The sequence below is a fragment of the Trematomus bernacchii genome, unplaced genomic scaffold, assembly GCF_902827165.1.
Source record: "Trematomus bernacchii unplaced genomic scaffold, fTreBer1.1, whole genome shotgun sequence".
NCBI lineage: Eukaryota > Metazoa > Chordata > Actinopteri > Perciformes > Nototheniidae > Trematomus > Trematomus bernacchii.
This window is the reverse complement of record NW_022987565.1, coordinates 498,175-517,322: the sequence shown is the minus strand read 5'-3', so window position 1 is coordinate 517,322 and position 19,148 is coordinate 498,175. Positions and strand designations below refer to the sequence as shown.

The window sequence follows — 19,148 nt, the reverse complement described above, 5'->3', positions numbered from 1 at the left end:
TAGATGTTTTATCTTATTCTGTATCTATTTTAATATTGTTGTCATGGTTTCTGTAAAGCACTTTGGGCTGCTTTGTGCACGAAAGGTGCTATACAAATAAAGTGTATTATCACAGAGACGGTTATCAAGGCAGGTATACTCCCTGTGAACATGGACACTCAGGGTGTGTGTGTGTGTGTGTGTGTGTGTGTGTGTGTGTGTGTGTGTGTGTGTGTGTGTGTGTGTGTGTGTGTGTGTGTGTGTGTGTGTGTGTGTGTGTGTGTGTGTGTGTGTGTGTGTGTGTGTGTGTGTGTGTGTGTGTGTGTGTGTGTGTGTGTGTGTGTGTGTGTGTGTGTGTGTGTGTGTGTTGCAGACGTGCATCGTGACCCACGAGTCCAACGGCATCGACATCATCACGGCTCTGATCCTGAACGACATCAGTCCTCTGTGTCGGTACCGGATGGAGATGGTGCTCCAGCTGAAGGTGCGTTAGTTTACCTGTCCATGTGCACACTGTGTGTTTTCTGTCTCTGGTAGTGATGAACCTGCAGAGAATCATGAGCTGAGGCAAAAAGAAATCACTCTGATTGGCTGTTCAGATTAGCGAATCAGTGCATGAGAAGCGAAACGGAAGTGAAGAAGGCACACACAGACGGCTATTATTTTTCATTTTCCAGTACCGCACTAAACATGTTTTCGATTATAAGTCGTTATGTGAAACAGTATGTGAAACAGTCTGTGATGGACGAGAGTGAAAATGGAACGCACGCTATTTGTTGTTTGTATATATCACGCAGTCTGTCTTCCGGTTGTTGCCTCTTTTGAATTAAGAATACACACTACCGCCGCCTGCTGGTAAGGAGAGTTATTGCCACTCACGCATGCGCAGTGCGTACGTGCTACTTGGCCGTCGGCTGAAGTCTTTGCGGTGGGTTCCAGTGCGACTTTTTGGCCAAGACGCAGGAGACGTGAGACGACACAACAATCGGGTCCGTCGGGACGTGTTCTTTGGTGTCAGTTTGGTGTGTCAAGGCCTTTAGTTGATCTGGCCCACAACTTTATTCCTGGTTCACTCCCAACACTTTCACCATGTTTTTCCAAATGTTTTAATATGCTTGTCATTTTAACAATGCCATGTTAATGTAATCATTTATTGTTCCTTTACCTGGTGGTTCATATGTGACCTATACGAGGTCTGCACTTCATCCTGTCGTTTAACTGTTTAATTTCCCTGTTTCCAGGACAACGCCTCCAAGCTGCTGTTGGCTCTGATGGAGAGTCGCCATGACAGCGAGAATGCAGAGAGGATCCTGTTCAACCTCCGACCCCGAGAGCTGGTACCATTATTTACACTAACTTTATTTAAAGAAGATGTTACTGATCTGTGTGTAGAAAAAAAAAATGACTGTGTGTGTGTGTGTGTGTGTGTGTGTGTGTGTGTGTGTGTGTGTGTGTGTGTGTGTGTGTGTGTGTGTGTGTGCGTGTGTGTGCAGGTGGAGGTGATAAAGAAGGCCTACCATCAGGAGAGTGAGTATGAGGGTGAGGACGTCTCCCCCCGTGAGGTCGGACACAACATCTACATCCTGGCTCAGCAGGTGACTAAACACAAGCTCCTGATTGGCTGAATCCCACTCCTCTCAGTCTGTGGGTCATTACCCATGGAGTGGTTCAGGGATGACGTGTTTTAGTAGGTCGCCCCCGAAGTGGAAGTTAACATTGCAAAGGGGTCCCTTAACAAAAAGCAATGGCATTTTTCCATTCGATTTGGGAATATTGCAGAAAATAAGATCTTTGGCGACAAACACAGCACATCTTTTTTTTTTTTTTTACTATCAAAACAGTTCAGGTTTAGCGTGCTCTGACCGATTCATGCTGTGTTTGAAGTAATATCCGTTCCAGCAAGCAAGTGTTTTCCACTATATTTATAATAATAATTATAAACTTTATTTAAGAGGCTTTAAAACTGTTACCAAGTGCTTTCGCATAAAAACAGGAACACATTTAATACATAGAAATAATGAAAAAATTGTAAAACATAAATTAAATTCAATAAAAGCAATTCTAAAAAAGTGTGTCTGAGGTATGACATATGCTCCTCTTATCTTCTCAGCTGGAGGAAAAGAAACAGCATTTGTAATTCTCAAATTTCTCTCTCTTGTTGTTTGTTTGTGTGTTTGTTTGTTTGTGTGTTTGTGTGTTTGCAGCTGGCGAGACACAACAAGATGCTGCAGAACCTCCTGAAACCTCAGAAGAACAGCAAAGAGGGCGAGGAGGGGATCTCCTCCATGGTAAACCCTCACACTTCTACATCTGCAGTGATGATGCAGTACTAATACTCACTTTATAATACTCTTTGTAAACGCAGCTGCACGTCTTCTGACTGGCCACAAAAAGCGTGACCACATCACCCCAATTCTGGCCTCACTACACTGGCTTCCAGTTCGGTTCAGAATTGATTTTAAACTCCTTTTATTTGTTTTTAAAGCACTAAATGGGCTGGCTCCGGGCTATATAGCTGAACTCCTCCAGCGCTACACCCCAGCCAGAGCTTTAAGGTCTGCTGACCAGCTGTTGCTGGTAGTGCCCAAGACCAGGCTTAAAACCCGAGGGCACCGAGCCTTCGCAGCAGCTGGCCCTAGGCTCTGGAACACTCTGCCCCTCCATGTGAGGTCGGCCCAGACCCTAGGGGTTTTTAAATCAACACTTAAAACTCACTTCTTCTCTCTGGCCTTCTAGTCAGAGCGGAGCACGACTCCTGACTTTTCCCTGTCTTTTTGTTTTTTATATTTCTGTTGTAAATTATTGTCTTTTATTGTGATTGTAGTAAAGTGTTTTTATTACATGTACAGCACTTTGGCTCGACCAAAAATCGCTTTTAAATGTGCTTTATAAATAAAACTTGATTTGATTTGATTTGATTTTGTGTTTCCTGTCTGCAGCTCAACCTGAACAACCGTCCTCTGTCCCAGATGTTGAAGTCCACCGCTCCAGCTGTTGTGGTGGAGCAGGATCCGCTGGAGTACTACGACCTGCTCACCTCACAGATAGAGGTACCGTAAGATAAAATAAAATAAGATAAGATCAACCTTTATTAATCCATGTTGGGAAATGCAGGAGTCAGAGCAGCAACAGCAATAAGAGAGAAACCGTATTGCTGTCAGGACAGGTGAGAGGTTGCATACGTTTAGAAAATAAATAATAATTATCATTATAAATAAAAATAACAAGAATAGGAGTAGGTAGAACTCACATTATTTAAGTTGACTTCTAAAAGAATATGAATGAAGGTAATTATGCATATGAATAAATATATTTATAAATAGATATCTACCTGCAAGTGCCAACAACTAATACTAATTAAAGTAATAGAAGACGGATAAAGTCCAATCAAAAGGGGGTGTCGATAATTAAAGGCAAGGAAAACAAATTACAACTATTTTTTCAGTTTCAGCTGTCGTTTAAAATATCCATGAGTTTGCCTCTAATATTTCCAGGCAGGTTGTTATAGAGTTTAGGAGAGTAGTGGATGAAACCTGCTTCAGCCATTTCATTTTCAGGGACTATTTAAGAAGCCTTCAGCTCGTCCTGTTGATGCTCTGTATATATAATAATATAACGTAATTATGTCCTCCGCTCCAGATCGTCCGTGACGACCGCAGCATGGAGCAGATCGTGTTCCCGGTCCATCCCATCTGTGAGTTTCTGACCGAGGAGTCAAAGATCCGAGTGTTCAACACCACGGAGCAGGACGAGCAGGGGTCAAAGGTCACAAACTTCTTCGAACAAACCTCCTTCCTGCACGGAGAGATGGAGTGGCAGAAGAAGCTGAGGAGTGAGTACACACACCCACACACACACACACACACACACACACACACACACACACACACACACACACACACACACACACACACACACACACACACACCAGCACACCACACACACACAGCACCACACACAACACAACACACACACACACACACACACACACACATTACATTTGGGGTTTAACTTGATACAGAGTAGTTCTACACTATTGTATACTATACTAGCCATTTCATCCATCTATTTTCCCTGATTTTACATGTGTGTCTGTGTGTGTGTTTGTGGTGTTGTGTGTGTGTGTGTGTGTGTGTGTGTGTGTGTGTGTGTGTGTGTGTGGTGGTGTGTGTGTGTGTGTTGTGTGTGTGTGTGTGTGTGTGTGTGTGTGTGTGTGTGTGTGTTGTGTGTGTGTGTGTGTGTTTGTGTGTGTGTGTTGTCTCAGTCATGCCGGTGTTGTCCTGGTTCTCCGGGCGGATGTCTCTGTGGGGAACTATCTCCTTCAACCTCGCCGTCTTCATCAACCTCATCATCGCTTTCTTCTACCCCTACGCCTCAGGACAAGGTACTTTAGTGCAAATACTAGTAGTAGTTCTATAAGTCATACTGCAAATTACATTACTATTGCTGTCAAAAGTACTGCTACTTCTTTAAGGATGTATTCACAAAATAAATATCATATCAATAATAATCAGATATGTTTGTCCTGTGAGCAGCAGACGTTTTTTTTATTACATTTTTGACTTAAAGGTCCCATGTCATGGCCATTTCTACTGATCATAATTCCATTGTTGAGGTCTACTAGAATAGATTTACATTGTTCAATGTTCCAAACTCACATTGGTTTCTCATACAGCATCTCTGTATAGTATGTGTATTCACTCTCTGTCCTAAACGGCTTGTTGGAGCTCCTGCCCCCCCTCCCTGTGAGCCCACTGTGCTCTGATTGGTCAGCTCGCCCACTCTGTTCTGATAAGTCCACCACTGTTACAGCGGAACATCAGTGATTATGTGTTACAATGGCGTTTGTTAGCAACCAGAAAATGACACCAGTAATGACAAACAGATGAGAATACTGCGTGGGGTCTGGGTGCCGTGTTGGCGGGACGTTGCGGGGCTCGCTGCTCCGCACTTTGAGGCTCGAGGAGCGGACAGTGTGAGCTGTATTACTGGTGTCGTTTCCTGGTTGCTGCGTGGGGTCTGCGAGACAGCGAGACACAGCGGAACTCAGCCTGAGCACACACACACACTCACAGCCTGAGCTCCGAGTGTGTGTGTACGGAGCTCCGCGCAGCACCGCAGCTGAGAAAAGATAAGGCTGAGTGAGTGTGTGTGTGTGCGGAGCTGCACAGCGTTACGTCACTATGACCAGAAAGAAAAAAATGGAAAAAGAAAAATCTCCAAGGAAGCGTTCTGGGGCAGCATACACAGGTCTTTTCTGTGTTAGAGTTTTACTCGCTACAGGGTGTACTTTGAGGGTTTGTGACTTTGCAGACCGTTTACAGTACATGCAGAAAAAGCTACATAACACACAAGGGGACGGGTAATAACCAGAAAAGCATGACATGGGACCTTTAATATATAATAATAATACACTTTATTTATAAAGCACCTTTCATGTTTGACACAGCCCAAAGTGCTTTACAGAGTATGATAAAAATTATGACAATAACAAATATTACAATTAAAATATGTAAAAAAAAGGTTTGGTCTTTCATTTACTTTAAAAAATTCCAATTGAGGTGGCCATTCTAAGATCAAATGGGATCCACAGTTTGGGGCGATATAAAAACAGAAAGCAGCCTCTCCAGTTTTCTTGTAATGCACTCTAGGTACTTCTAAAAGTGAAACATTGGAGGATCTAAGTGTCCTTGCTGGTTGATCAAATGAGAGACAGTCACTTAAATATGTTGGGACAAGGTTATGTAAAGCCTTGTAAATCATTAAAAGCACTTCTGAAGGACACCGGCAATCCCAGATATATGACTGAAACATCTTGTATGCAAGGTGTCTCTTAGTAATCGTCTTCTCCCCCCTCCCTCTCCTCCCTTCCTCCCCTCCCTCCCTCTCCTCCCTCAGTGGGGGCGATCGACGACAACCTGCTGCTCATGCTGTTCTGGATCCTCACCGGGCTCTCCGTGCTGTGCTTGTTCTTCCAGCGCTACGGCCTGCAGCCCCTCACCATCGCTCTGATCCTCAGGTCCATCTACCACGTGGGCATCGGAAACACCCTCATACTGCTGGGCTCTCTCAACGTGAGCAGCACTACATTACCCATAATCCACCTGGGCAGACACTTCAAGGATTCAAGGCTTTTATTGTCATTTGTACATAGCTACAGTGTAGTTATGACAATGGAAATCTTAGGTCACAGGCTCCTCCAACAGAGCAACACAATAAAACAGATAATAGTGCAAGTAAATAAAATAGAATAGAATATAGTAGAAATAGTGCAGAATAGTCTATATGCAAGTAATTGGAATATTGATATATATAAGTTGCAAACAGATGAATGTTATGGATGTTCTTTCAAAAGTCCAGGTGTTTAACTCATACTCTTTTTAATTATATGATATTGTCAATCATAGTTTTTTTGCTGGAGACATTATATTAAAGAGTCCATTTTGAACTTCTTTTATCAGTTTAGTGAATTAAAACCCTTGAATTCTGAATAACTCAAATAAAAAAATGAAAATTAATTCAAATCAATTGCATGTAATAGAAATTAGTAAATACAATTACATACGTAAAAGTAAATATGAGTGTATATATTTAAAGGTCAATTATTTCTCCCCCACTCCCATCACATTTCCTGTTTTTTTATTATTATTTACAATCTTTAATTAATTAAAAAAGCCATTCAATTATATAAAAATGTCCAAGATTCATCTTTTTAAACTCTTAAAAATGCCAAGACATGGACCGTAGGATTTTAAGGATTTTTTTTTTTTTTAATAACTAATGATCTTCTTTATTGTGTTGTTAAACTGCCCTGTGTGTCTGTTCCCCTCCAGCTGATCAATAAGGTGGTGTTTGTGGTGAGTTTTGTGGGAAACAACGGGACGTTTATTATGGGATACAAAGCCATGGTGATGGACGTGGAGTTCATTTACCACCTGGCCTACGTCCTCACCTCCACGCTGGGACTGTTCGTCCACGAGCTCTTCTACAGCATCCTGGTAAACAAAACATTTAATAACTTATACCCCAAAACAAATCTGAATGTATTAATTAATTTTTTATTATTTACTTGATATAACAGTGAAGTCATATATTTTTGTTTATAGAGAGTAAAATATTTGTACTTTACCTGTGTGCAGAAGTTTGTACATCTTCTTTAATATGGAGTGCTTACAAGTTAATAACAAATAGTTTTCAAACAATGCATTGAGTCATAAAATATATAATATTATCTCATAAAATATGTATGATTTTAGAATTGACCACAGTATATAAGTAGTCAAAACAATGGATTAGAGGTATTCTATTGATCCAGAAGTAAAGAAATATAGATATTAAATATAGAAAAAAATTGTGAAAGTATATTTAGAGAACACAATATAAGGATGCACAGAATAAGTTAGAATACACTATAATAAAGCATTACTAAATAAACAGACTCTCTGAATGATTTTCTTGTGTGCAGCTGTTTGACCTGATCTACCGGGAGGAGACTCTGTTCAACGTGATAAAGAGCGTGACTCGTAACGGGCGCTCCATCCTGCTGACGGCGCTGCTCGCCCTCATCCTCGTCTACCTCTTCTCCATCGTGGGCTTCCTCTGCCTGAAGGACGACTTCATCATGGAGGTCGACCCGCTGCTGCACCTCGCAGGTAACTTCTAATATACATCATTATTAGACGCAGATTTAATATCTTCGCAGATTCAGTGTCTCTTTAAACAACAACAGGGGCATCGACTATAGCTAAATCTAATCTCAAAGCAGTGATGTTAATTTGACCTCCCATTAGATTAGTATTCAAGACATTGTTTTACATTTAATACCTGCTAATTGATGGACTAAAATATAAATATTTCATATAAATGTAGTCAATGGACCTTTCTCAAATTCACAGCACAAATTGACCTTTAAATATTACATTTCTGGATTATTATAAGAAATGTAGGGATTTAAAACTGAAATACAGATTATTAAACACTAAGAAACTCTCAATGAACAATATAAACTGTTATCTGTTCATCAGAGCTCTGAAACTCTGCTCACTACTGAAGACGGCTGGTTTTAAAGTCCTATATCATTAACTGTGTGTGTGTGTGTGTGTGTGTGTGTGTGTGTGTGTGTGTGTGTGTGTGTGTGTGTGTGTGTGTGTGTGTGTGTGTGTGTGTGTGTGTGTGTGTGTGTGTGTGTGTGTGGTGTGTGTGTGTGTGTGTGTGTGTGTGTGTGTGTGTGTGTGTGTGTGTGTGTGTGTGTGTGTGTGTGTGTGTGTGTGTAGCTCCTCAGCAGAACGAAGCCTCTCAGGACTTCATAAAGTCGTGCTCTGCAGACGGAGTCAGCTGCACCACGGAGACCGAAGCTCTCACCGTCACTGAGGAGGAAGGTGAGAGTCAGTCATATCACAGAGTTAATGTACGTTACTGATATAAACTCTGATCTAATATCCCGTGACTGTGTGTGTTCAGAGGCGCCGACCTCGGAGCGGGCGTGCGACACTCTGCTGATGTGCATCGTCACCGTGTTGAACCACGGCCTGAGGAACGGAGGAGGAGTCGGAGACGTTCTCAGGAAACCATCCAAGAACGTAAAGAAAACATTTTTACTTTATCCATCAGAATGATCTACTTTGAGTACTTCTAATTTATGCTTATACAGTACTTAACTTCATTAACTTTACAGAACCACTTTTTAATAAGGCACACTTAATTTTGTAACTCATTATTGAGAAATACAAAAGTAAAAGTTTTCTCATTCATCTGTAATTTGAAGTGTTTACAGGGAATAATAAAGCATTTTAAAAACATGTTATCAAGTGTCCTTCTGAAGCAGCACGCACAACCTACATGTAGTGCTAATAATCGGAAAATAACTGATCTTTAACATATTTATAAAAATAATTGCCTTTTATGATGAGCTCATAACATTTTTTAAGGGTTTTAGACCAATCCAAGGTATATTTAACTTACACAAGACACAATTCTTGATCAGAAATATTTTGGACTAAATTGAACTGATAATGTTTGAAATAGAGTTTTTTTTACACTCTGGTTTATAGAACCTTAGCTATTGTGAAATAAGCTTTAAAACATCTTTAAACATGTGTGTGTGTAGGAGCCGTTGTTTCCGGCCCGGGTGGTGTTCGACCTGCTCTTCTACTTCATCGTCATCATCATCGTCCTCAACTTGATCTTCGGAGTGATCATCGACACGTTCGCCGACCTGAGGAGTGAGAAGCAGAAGAAAGAGGAGATCCTGAAGACCACCTGCTTCATCTGCGGTGGGTACCATTAAACTCACAGTGACACGTTATTATTAGGGTCTGAGACCAGAGGTTGCGAAGCGAGCGATAACCATGCAAAACCCACACAAAACAGGGAAAACGAGCACCCTAATGGCGCGTTTCCACTACACGGCCTCGCTCGGCCTCGCTCGGTATGGCTAGGCCTCGTTAGGACTGGCTCACTTTATGGCGCATTTCCATTACAGTTTAGGAACTGGGGTAGTATCTAAAGTAACGCAGTGTAGGCGGAGCCGTGACGTCATCTTCAATGAGAACCCCAGAAAAACAACACAGCCGTTAGCTGTTAGCACTCAGAGCTCACAGCTCCTCATATATGTTCAGAAACTAGACAAAAGTTAAACAAGTACAAACCACAGACTGCCTGTGTCATGGCGAATACAGTCGCTGCTTTATTTATGTCTGTATAGGCCGTTGTTGTGAGTGTGGACGGTCGGAGCATATACTGCGTTAGCTTAGCCAATCTCCATTTAGAACACACGCATTTTAAAAGGTTTTTCGCCTGCCGTCTGTCTGCAGACTTGTCAAAGCATTAATTCATGGTTTTTACTAACCGGTATCAGTATGTTGTTACTTCGGCATCATTTTGAAACGTGTATTACAATTAAATCACGGTCAAATATGTCCATCTTGTTGTAGTTGTTGCCCCCTTGCCAGCGATCCTCTCTCTAGTTTAGCATACTCAGCCCGACTCAGCCTCGTTGTCTCTGGCCCTAGACCCACGATTTTATGAGGCCAGAAAAACTGTGAATTAGGACCCGCCGGCCGGTACTAGGCCAAGTGGAAACGCAACCAAAGATGGGCCGCTGACGTCACAGCCCTCTTAAACCGTGCTCCGCGCTGTAGTGGAAACGCGCCATAAATGGGGGCCTAAATCATTCGCCCACGTCACTGTAGCCGAAGCATTATTGATATTGGAAGGATTATTAGGGTCTGAGACCAGAGGTCGGCGAAGACCCTATTGTAATCGCTCGCGCAGCAAATCATGACGGCAGATAGTCCGCGCGAGCCCAGTCACGTGGGCGCAGCGAGTTGCAGCCCACGTGACTGCAACTCGCATGATTGATATCCGTAGGATCAATTTAATCGCTCGTGAAACTCGAAACTCGCTACGCATATCTAGGGTGCGGAGACAAACAAAAAAAACTCTTGGAGGGGTATAAAAAAACGTACAGGAAGTCGGCCATTTTGAATTTGGCGTTGGAAAAACGCGATTGATCTTTATCCGATAGACTCCAAATTCGTCGGGTAGCGTCTCGAGACATTGGCGACAAAACGATATCACTAAACTTTTCTTTTTTGCGCACGGCTTAGCCGTGATTTGGCGCCGAATTTTGCGTTAGCTCGATGCTAGTCGATCCTTCGCCATGGAACACGATGATGTCGTAACTCCTATGAAAATGGTCAAAACAGCACCAGATTTCTGATGATGGCTAATGGTCCGGCCCTCAACAGCTTTATGTCAATTATGGGGTGTCATCATATGCCGTTGCCTTGGCGACAGATCCCTCGCCATGAAACACAGTGTTGTCGTAACTCAATGGAAAATCGTCCAAACGGCACCAGACTTCAGATGATGGTTAATGGTCCGGCCCTAAACAGCTCTATGTCAATTATGGGGTTTCATCTTATGCCGTTTCCATGGCAACGCATCCCTCGCCGTTAAGCACGATATTGCTATAACTCCTGTGTAAATGGTCAAAAAGTATTCAAACTTCACATGTGTGCTAGCGGTACAGCCCTAAAGACATATATGTGTCAATTTTGAGATTTCGTCGAATGCCGTTGCCATGGTAACACAATGCTCGCCATGAAACACGGTTTTCTCATAACTCTATTGAACATGCTCCAAACGGCCCAAAACTTCACAGGTTTCATAATGATGGAGCCCTCAACACATCTAGGCATATTATGTGGTGTCATCAAATGCCGTTGCCATGGCGACAGATCACTCGCCATCAAACACAATGTTTATGATACTGCTGTAACTCCTATGTACGTTGTCCGATCGGCCTGAAACTTCCCACGTTTGACAACGGCCGAGTCCTCGAGACACCTACGTGACACGTCGACGTGCGGACAACAGCCTGCGGAGCGTCGAAGACCCGCTCAACGCTGCTTGCAGCTTTAATTAAAGTTTTTCTTATCAAAAAGATGCAGGAGATTTGACCATCAGTTTGTGTGTGTTCCAGGTTTGGAGAGAGATAAGTTTGACAATAAGACGGTGTCGTTTGAAGAGCACATCAAACTGGAGCACAACATCTGGAACTACCTGTACTTCATCGTGCTGGTGCGCGAGAAGAACAAGACAGACTACACCGGGCCGGAGAGCTACGTGGCTCACATGATCAAAGTAAAACATCTCAGCACAATCTCAAACACTGGAGATACACATAAACACTGACATCATCTGAAGCCACATCTTCCTCTGTGTGGAGGACATTCTTAAGAGAAACTTATAAATGGTTCATGAACAAAGTTTGTCTTTTGTTATATTTAATAAAGTAATAAAGAAAGTCAATATACAAGTGAAATTGATCTCAAATGCAGGAACAGAGCTACTTCATCCTCAGGGGATAGAGAAGTTCTGCTTACAGTCTATATATTCATGAAAGGAAACAGCCAACTGGTCCAACATCCTATCATTAGACCATAAAACCCCCTCGTCCTTAACATTTGCATATCCCCCTTTACACTTCCTCCTGAAATGTAAAACCTTAAAGGTCACCTATTATGCAAAATCCACTTTTTCATGTCTTTTATAACATGTGGAAAGAGATTCTGAAAGTTTCAGGAACAAAGATTCTCTCTCTTTTTGTCCTGATCCATTTATATAAAAACCTGTCTGAAGATGAGCTGATCAGATTTTGGCCACTTTATGATGTCATAACGATGTTTTGGCTTGTGTAACCATTAGCCAATCGCCAACCAAGGTAAGCCCCCCCCCCCCCCCCCTTATCACCTGAATCTCCTCCTTGAGCACGATTGTGTTCTTTTTAACCAAATATCTCTCAGAGGGGCGTGGGGAGGGGCTCCTTATTTTCATCTAAAGTAACAGACAGAGAATCAGCACTTTTGAAACAGGGCTGAAACAGAGGGGATTATGGGATGCTGCAATGATCTGTTTGGTGTTTCCAGCCAAACACTTCAGAGACATGTTTGTATATATCTGAGACCTATAATATATTGATGAAAAACAGTATAATAGGGGACCTTTAAATGATGATATGATAATGTGCCCCTCCAGAACAACAACCTGGACTGGTTCCCCCGGATGCAGGCCATGTCTCTGGTGGTGACGGACGGGGACGGGGAGCAGAACGAGATGAGGATGCTGCAGGACAAACTGGTCTCCACCATGAAGGTGGTGCTGACCCTCACCCAGCAGCTGATGGAGCTCAAAGAGCAGGTATACACACACACACACACACACACACACACACACACACACACACACACATACACACACACACACACACATACACACTCACACACACACACGTTAATGCTTCACCTAGAAATACGGCTTGGACGAGCCTGCGATTTAAGTGCCAACTATACTAGGACTTTTATTCATATTTTTTGACATCCTACTTTTAATGATGATTTTGAAATATAAAATGACTGTTTTCCGCATTTTTCAAAATACTTTATGTTTTGACATTTGACATTTTACTTTTTTGATTATACTAGGAATGATTGAATTATATCTTGGACATACTGTACTTTGACTTTAAAAAAATGCATTCTACATACTATAGTTTAGCTATTTTGGACATGTATACTATGAATTTATTCACGCAATTTTTTCGAAATATCGCAATGTAACTTTAATTATGATTTTTCGACATGCAATACTATGATGTCTTTTAAGATATTTTTTATTTCATACTGTATCGTTTTCTTTAATCGTATCATCAACAATAGCCGCGTTCACACCGGAGTACTTTTCACCGTACTTTTCGCGTTTAGTTCTGTTAGTACCCCTTATGTCGCGTTCACACCAAAAAGAGCACTTAATCTCGGGAATTTTTACCCCCATTTTTAGTGCCTGCTGAGAGATGGTACTTTCCTGGGGGGAAAAAGTGCCCCAGTTCTGATTGGCTGGGCGAATTGCAAACCACGCCCCGTACAACTCTGAAATGTTTTGTAGAGCCGCCATTTTATTATCCTGGCATTAGCATTATTAGCATTAGCATTCGCCCAGTGCACAAACGCAGAGAGACTAACTTATGGCAACACAAAATAAAACATGGGAGCGGTGGAGATGAGGAGGTGTCGGCGTTCTGGCGATTTACTCGGAAGGCTTCAGTAGAAGCTGCTGGGAGTCCCAGCAGCTTCTACTGAAGCCAGTCCCCAGCTCCGGGGACTTCCGGCCAGGGACTCCGGGTGGCAGTATACACCGTGAAGTGGTTTGCGGCCTGCCAATAAACCCAAAGCAGAAGAAGACGAAGTGACGTCAGCGGCTCATTTGCGTAATCTTCCCTCAGGGAACTTATTCCGGTGTGAACGCGATCTATACTAAATGCCCTGGGGTTATAAGTGCCGGGGCACTGAGTGCTGGCACTAAATACGGCAAAGTACTTGGTGTGAACGCGCCTCATTTTTTACCTACTATATCAAGAATGTCTTCACATTTTATATCACGTTTTTTTAATGGAATACTCTACTAAACATTTATTATATTTATATGACAAGCTGTACATAGGAATGTGTATATTGAACATTTGAAGACTAAACCATGTCTTTTTATTTGATATTATGATATTAAATATTTAATGACATACTATGCTATTACAATTTTAAGACAAGTGAACATCAAAATACTTTTTGATTGCGTCTCACAGTAAATACAAATCCGCCACAGACCATGTTATTGTATAATCCTCTGACTGACTGTTTCATAAAGCTTCGGACGGCAGCTTTAACAGAGTTTTGTTTGCAAACCAAGGACGTTTTTTCACTGTGTTCTCTTACTGATGTTAAAACAAACCCACTCACTTTGTCTCCTGTCCCTGCAGATGACGGAGCAGAGGAAAAGGAGGCAGAGGATGGGATTTGTTGACGTTCAGGGAGGAGGGAGCGCTCCCAGCGCCGCGGGGGGGAACCACCAGATCTACAAATCATAAAGAGAGACGATGATCTGAAACACAACATATCTGAGAGCCAAACAGCTGGACTGTCCTGCACATGGTTATCATAAAGAGAACACTAGAGAGTAGCTGTACAACTGATATGTATTTCACTAAAAGCACATTTTTTGTTAGCTTTTATTTTAAGAATCTGCAGTCCGTGAACAGACAGAAGACTTGCTCTCAGTTTAATGTATCTTTTGGTTCAGTTAGATATGAAAAGCAAAACAGACCTATGCATGTACAATATAGACGTATCTTTTAGACAAAGGACATGAGAATAAGTGACGGTTTTCTGTAGCTCAACCTGGAAGTTTCGGATACTCACAACAAATTTTTTTTATATAATCGCCAAAAATTAGTGCTATTATTGACCCAAATAATCCAACCTACATTTGAAGTATTAACCTAAATGTATGGTTTATAAAAATACTAAAGACTATTTAAATAATGTGGGATTGTGGAAAGGGAATCGAAGGATCAAAGACTTCCTGGTTGGACAACTAGAAGTTATAAAATATAAAGAAATATGATAATGTATGTGTGTAAATGGTATCAACTCGCTAGGAAAATAATCAGAGACCTACCTGCAGCATTTAGTAATATCAGTAATATCTTTCTGTGAATGTAAAGTGAGTTAAAGTTCAAGTGAGTTGTGTGTTCTTTATTGTAAATCTGGGGAAATTCTTGTTTTTTTTAGTAGTATATATTATTAATATTATTATGGTTTCATAGTGGCGTGTGGTGCAGTGGGTTGTGCGTTGGTGTTTGGATCAGGGGGTCACAGGTTCAAACCCCACTGCAGTCAGCATGTCGTTGTGTCCCTGAGACATTTCACCCCGAATTGCTCCTGTGGGGATTGTCCACAGTATTGAGTATATTAGTCGCTTGGGATAAAAGTGTCTAACAAGTAATGTATGTATGTAATAGTGATATTTATGTTTGTTTTTAACACTGTAACTAGCTCAGTACAGACACTGGATTTTAAATGAGCTGCTTTTAGCAAACAGACGGGTACAGAGATTGGGAGAAGGAAGAACATGTCTTCAGAAAATAAAATATTTACTATGAAGAACAAAATACATGTTTATTTGCTGTGTGGTTTGATGCATACACTTTAATAATTAAAAGGTAAGTATTTACATATATATCTAATATACAAACAGTGTGGTGATTATATACCTTCTTAAAGTACACACTTCGACATACAATACTATGACGTTTTTCATGATATTTTCAACATGTGACTATTTTTTATATATTTTCGACTTACTATCTTGTTATTTTTCATTACAACACTGACATTTTTCATGATATTTTTTTGACATACCATAATGTGACTTTTTTCATATTTGTTGACATACTATACTACGACATTTCTTCAAATTGTTCAACATATATATATGTGCTTTGTCTATAAATAGGGCATTTGTTCTCAGCTCACCCCAAGTGTCTGTGTGTGTGTGTGTGTGTGTGTGTGTGTGTGTGTGTGTGTGTGTGTGTGTGTGTGTGTGTGTGTGTGTGTGTGTGTGTGGCAGAGCTTCAGTAGGATTGTGGAGCTTTGCTGTGGAGCCTCAGAGGAATGCAGATGATTCTCTGTCGCTGCAGCAGCTGCTCTCTCAGCTTCAGTAAATCACACACACAGAGGTGCTTTGTCAGAACAGCCCAATAAGGTATCAGAAGGATCCACTCACTGTTTAGATAAGCTTTTTTTTTTACACACATGTCACTCACTGTCAGCCTTTGTTATGGTTTCTGTTGCTGCCTCCTAGTCCTGAGTAGTGGTACATCCTATACTAATAACAATAATGCATCACAATCACAGGTAGTGAACTCTGGCGTTAAGGGAAGGGAATTCTGTTGATCTGCATATCAGACAGCTGTTAGGAGGAACAGCCCAACATGCTGACAGACACACAGATCTGACATATCATCACCTTATTAAGAAGTTATGTCCCCGTAATTAATCATCCAGCAGTCACAACACATTATCCCATTGTATTAGCTATATGGAGCTAAAACAAAGTAAAGCTAATTCATGTTTCATATCTGGTTAGGTTTGTTACGGTTCTTTATGACGCATCAAAATGTAAGCGATATTACAGTAACTTCTTCAAATAAACTTTAAAGCGGTGAAATTACACTGAAGAACCTCAAGTAGTTTCATACATTTCCAATTGTGAAGAACCAAATGTACTACTCTGTACATTTGGAAATTGCTGTTTGTCTGTCTGTACTATTTGCAACAAATACAAAAAGGACAAATTCAGGTAGTTCATTTAGGATATCACGGTAAGACAAATATCTAATTCTTGATTCTATAACATGTTAATATAAGTATTAAAAGAAAAATGTATCAGCTATAAGGTTTTGAAATGAATGTCCTATGAATATATTTGTATAAATAATATAAACACACACATTTAATATGTTTTTTTTAATAACCTAGATAAACAAATGTTCACGGTACGATATCTGTCTCCTTTCATACCGTGTTATTCCGCAATATCTAAACACTACAATATCGGTATACTGTTACAAACCTGCTGTGTGTATTATGAACACTTTGAGTGTGTGTGTGTGTGTGTGTGTGTGTGTGTGTGTGTGTGTGTGTGTGTGTGTGTGTGTGTGTGTGTGTCTTTATATGTCCACAGTGTCATTCTAGGTGACTGCAGGGGATGGAGGGGACCAGCTCATGTTAAACTAAAATAAGTGTATAGCTTATTGTCCTGGGACACTCTGGAATGTGTGTGTGGGTGTGTGTGTGTGTGTGTGAGTGTGTGTGTGTGTGTGTGTGTGTGTGTGTGTGTGTGTGTGTGTGTGTGTGTGTGTGTGTGTGTGTGTGTGTGTGTGTGTGTGTGTGTGTGTGTGTGTGTGTGTGTGTGTGTGTAGCTGGTAAGACAGGTGTGTGAGTGTGTGTGTGTGTGTGTAGCTGGTAAGACAGGTGTGTGAGTGTGTGATCATGCTCATATCAAATCAAATCAAAGTTTATTTATAAAGCATATTTATAAAGCACATTTAAAAGCGATTTTTGGTCGGGCCAAAGTGCTGTACATGTAATAAATACTACAATCACATAAAAACACATTACTACAATCACAATAAAAGACAATAAATTGCAACAGATATATAAAAAACACAGGGAAAAGTCAGGAGTCGTGCTCCGCTCTGACTAGAAGGCCAGGGAGAAGAAGTGTGTTTTAAGAGTAGATTTAAAAACCCCTAGGGTCTGGGCCGACCTCACATATGTGTTGGGTTTATGCGGTAGTATATTGGTATTAACAATGTGCAGAAGCAGTGTCGTTAAAAAGTGTTTTAAAAAAGTTGTTTGTATTAATATTCTTTATTACAACTATCTCCAATGACTTATTCTTCTCCGTATCCTCTGTTTAAAATAAATGAGAATTCAAATCCACAAAGGCCAGTGTGATTAATAATAGATCCACTTGAAGACCAATCAGATGCAATCACACTGCACAGAACTACATTTGTTAGAAAGGATTATACAACAATTATCTTACGCTCCATATCCACAATCAAAAGGTCAAAAGTCAAATTAAAATGCTCATGTTACAAAGTCATCTTCCAGGAATCTGTACATCTCACGATTGGCCAACACAATGCTCTATTAGATAGAGACAAAGCCTTCAAATTGACTGTACTGGTCTCACTGGTATAAATGAGGACAGCTGAGGACAGATGGGGTCATGTGCAGCATAGCAGCTATTATTTAAATACATATATATAAATTACTTTCAAATCACGTGAACAACATCGCAAAAAAGTAGATTTGCCTTGTTAATCCAGTGTATTATTAATGCTACTTTCAAAATAAAACAGCATCATTTTCTTAAAAATATAATACAAATTGAAAAAACACTAAAATCCTACTTCTACTTTTTTTTTTTTTAAATTGCAATTGTAAAATATCAAGACTTTTCAACTTGAAAAAGTAGAATTTTCATTAAAATATTCATACAATTTATCCAATAAAAAGAATTGTTTGTCTTAATCTTCACATAACATGGAAGCTATTGAAAATACTCAAGACTCTTCAAGATAAAACAGCTGAATGTTCGTTAAAATGGTTATACAAAATAAAGAAAACACTCAATGAAACACTAAAATCCTTGCGTATTTAATGACTGTTGACCAGTAAATACAAAAAAACACAAACCTTAAGTATAAAAGTTATTGACCATATTAAGCAGAAAATACAGACATCAGTTTTCACGCCCGGCGACGTTTACTGGGCCAAAGGTCACATTTTATATTGAAATTTTGGTTGTGACTGGTGTGTGCATGAGTCATTGTTCATACAGTGTTTATGTGTTAACTGCAGGTCTACAGGGTATTATTACGAGGGTGGGAGTCGGTATTTAGGCTTAAAGCAAAGTTGTCCTGGATTAGAGAGAATCAACTTGATAGACAACTGCTGAAGGAGGGATAGAGGGAGGGGAAGAGGGAGAGAAATGGAGAAGAGGTGAGATAAGGGGAGAGAGAGAGAGAGAGAGAGAGAGTATAGTAGGTACAGAAGGAAAGGGAGATATGGAGAAAAGGTTGTTGGGTCAGATAAAGTCAAAGTCATTTTAAATTTCCACTGCATTTGAAAAAATCCAGTTGCAAAGAAGTCTATGAAAAAATGACTGTACTTCTGGCAAAAAAGAGATGGACGAGAAGAGAGACTGAAGAAGAGATGAGAGAAAATAAACACTATAACGTTATTTAGTGAGACAAAGTAAAT

At 40.6% G+C, this 19,148-nt stretch overlaps 1 protein-coding gene across 1 annotated transcript in view; it reads left to right on the top strand.

Moving 5' to 3' along the window:
- The window catches only part of itpr3 (inositol 1,4,5-trisphosphate receptor, type 3), a 66,426-nt gene extending 50,942 nt beyond the window's left edge, over positions 1-15,484 (top strand). The window contains exons 26-41 of the mRNA XM_034125585.1: positions 353-463; positions 1,221-1,316; positions 1,473-1,574; positions 2,184-2,267; positions 2,919-3,029; positions 3,619-3,813; positions 4,246-4,363; positions 5,878-6,053; positions 6,813-6,977; positions 7,445-7,631; positions 8,253-8,357; positions 8,440-8,558; positions 9,086-9,251; positions 11,465-11,625; positions 12,520-12,681; positions 14,294-15,484. Of these exons, the coding sequence (XP_033981476.1) occupies positions 353-463; positions 1,221-1,316; positions 1,473-1,574; positions 2,184-2,267; positions 2,919-3,029; positions 3,619-3,813; positions 4,246-4,363; positions 5,878-6,053; positions 6,813-6,977; positions 7,445-7,631; positions 8,253-8,357; positions 8,440-8,558; positions 9,086-9,251; positions 11,465-11,625; positions 12,520-12,681; positions 14,294-14,401 (2,166 nt within the window). The 3' untranslated portion in view covers positions 14,402-15,484. The remainder of the gene's footprint in view (positions 1-352; positions 464-1,220; positions 1,317-1,472; positions 1,575-2,183; positions 2,268-2,918; positions 3,030-3,618; positions 3,814-4,245; positions 4,364-5,877; positions 6,054-6,812; positions 6,978-7,444; positions 7,632-8,252; positions 8,358-8,439; positions 8,559-9,085; positions 9,252-11,464; positions 11,626-12,519; positions 12,682-14,293) is intronic.
- The last annotated feature ends 3,664 nt before the right edge of the window (positions 15,485-19,148 follow it).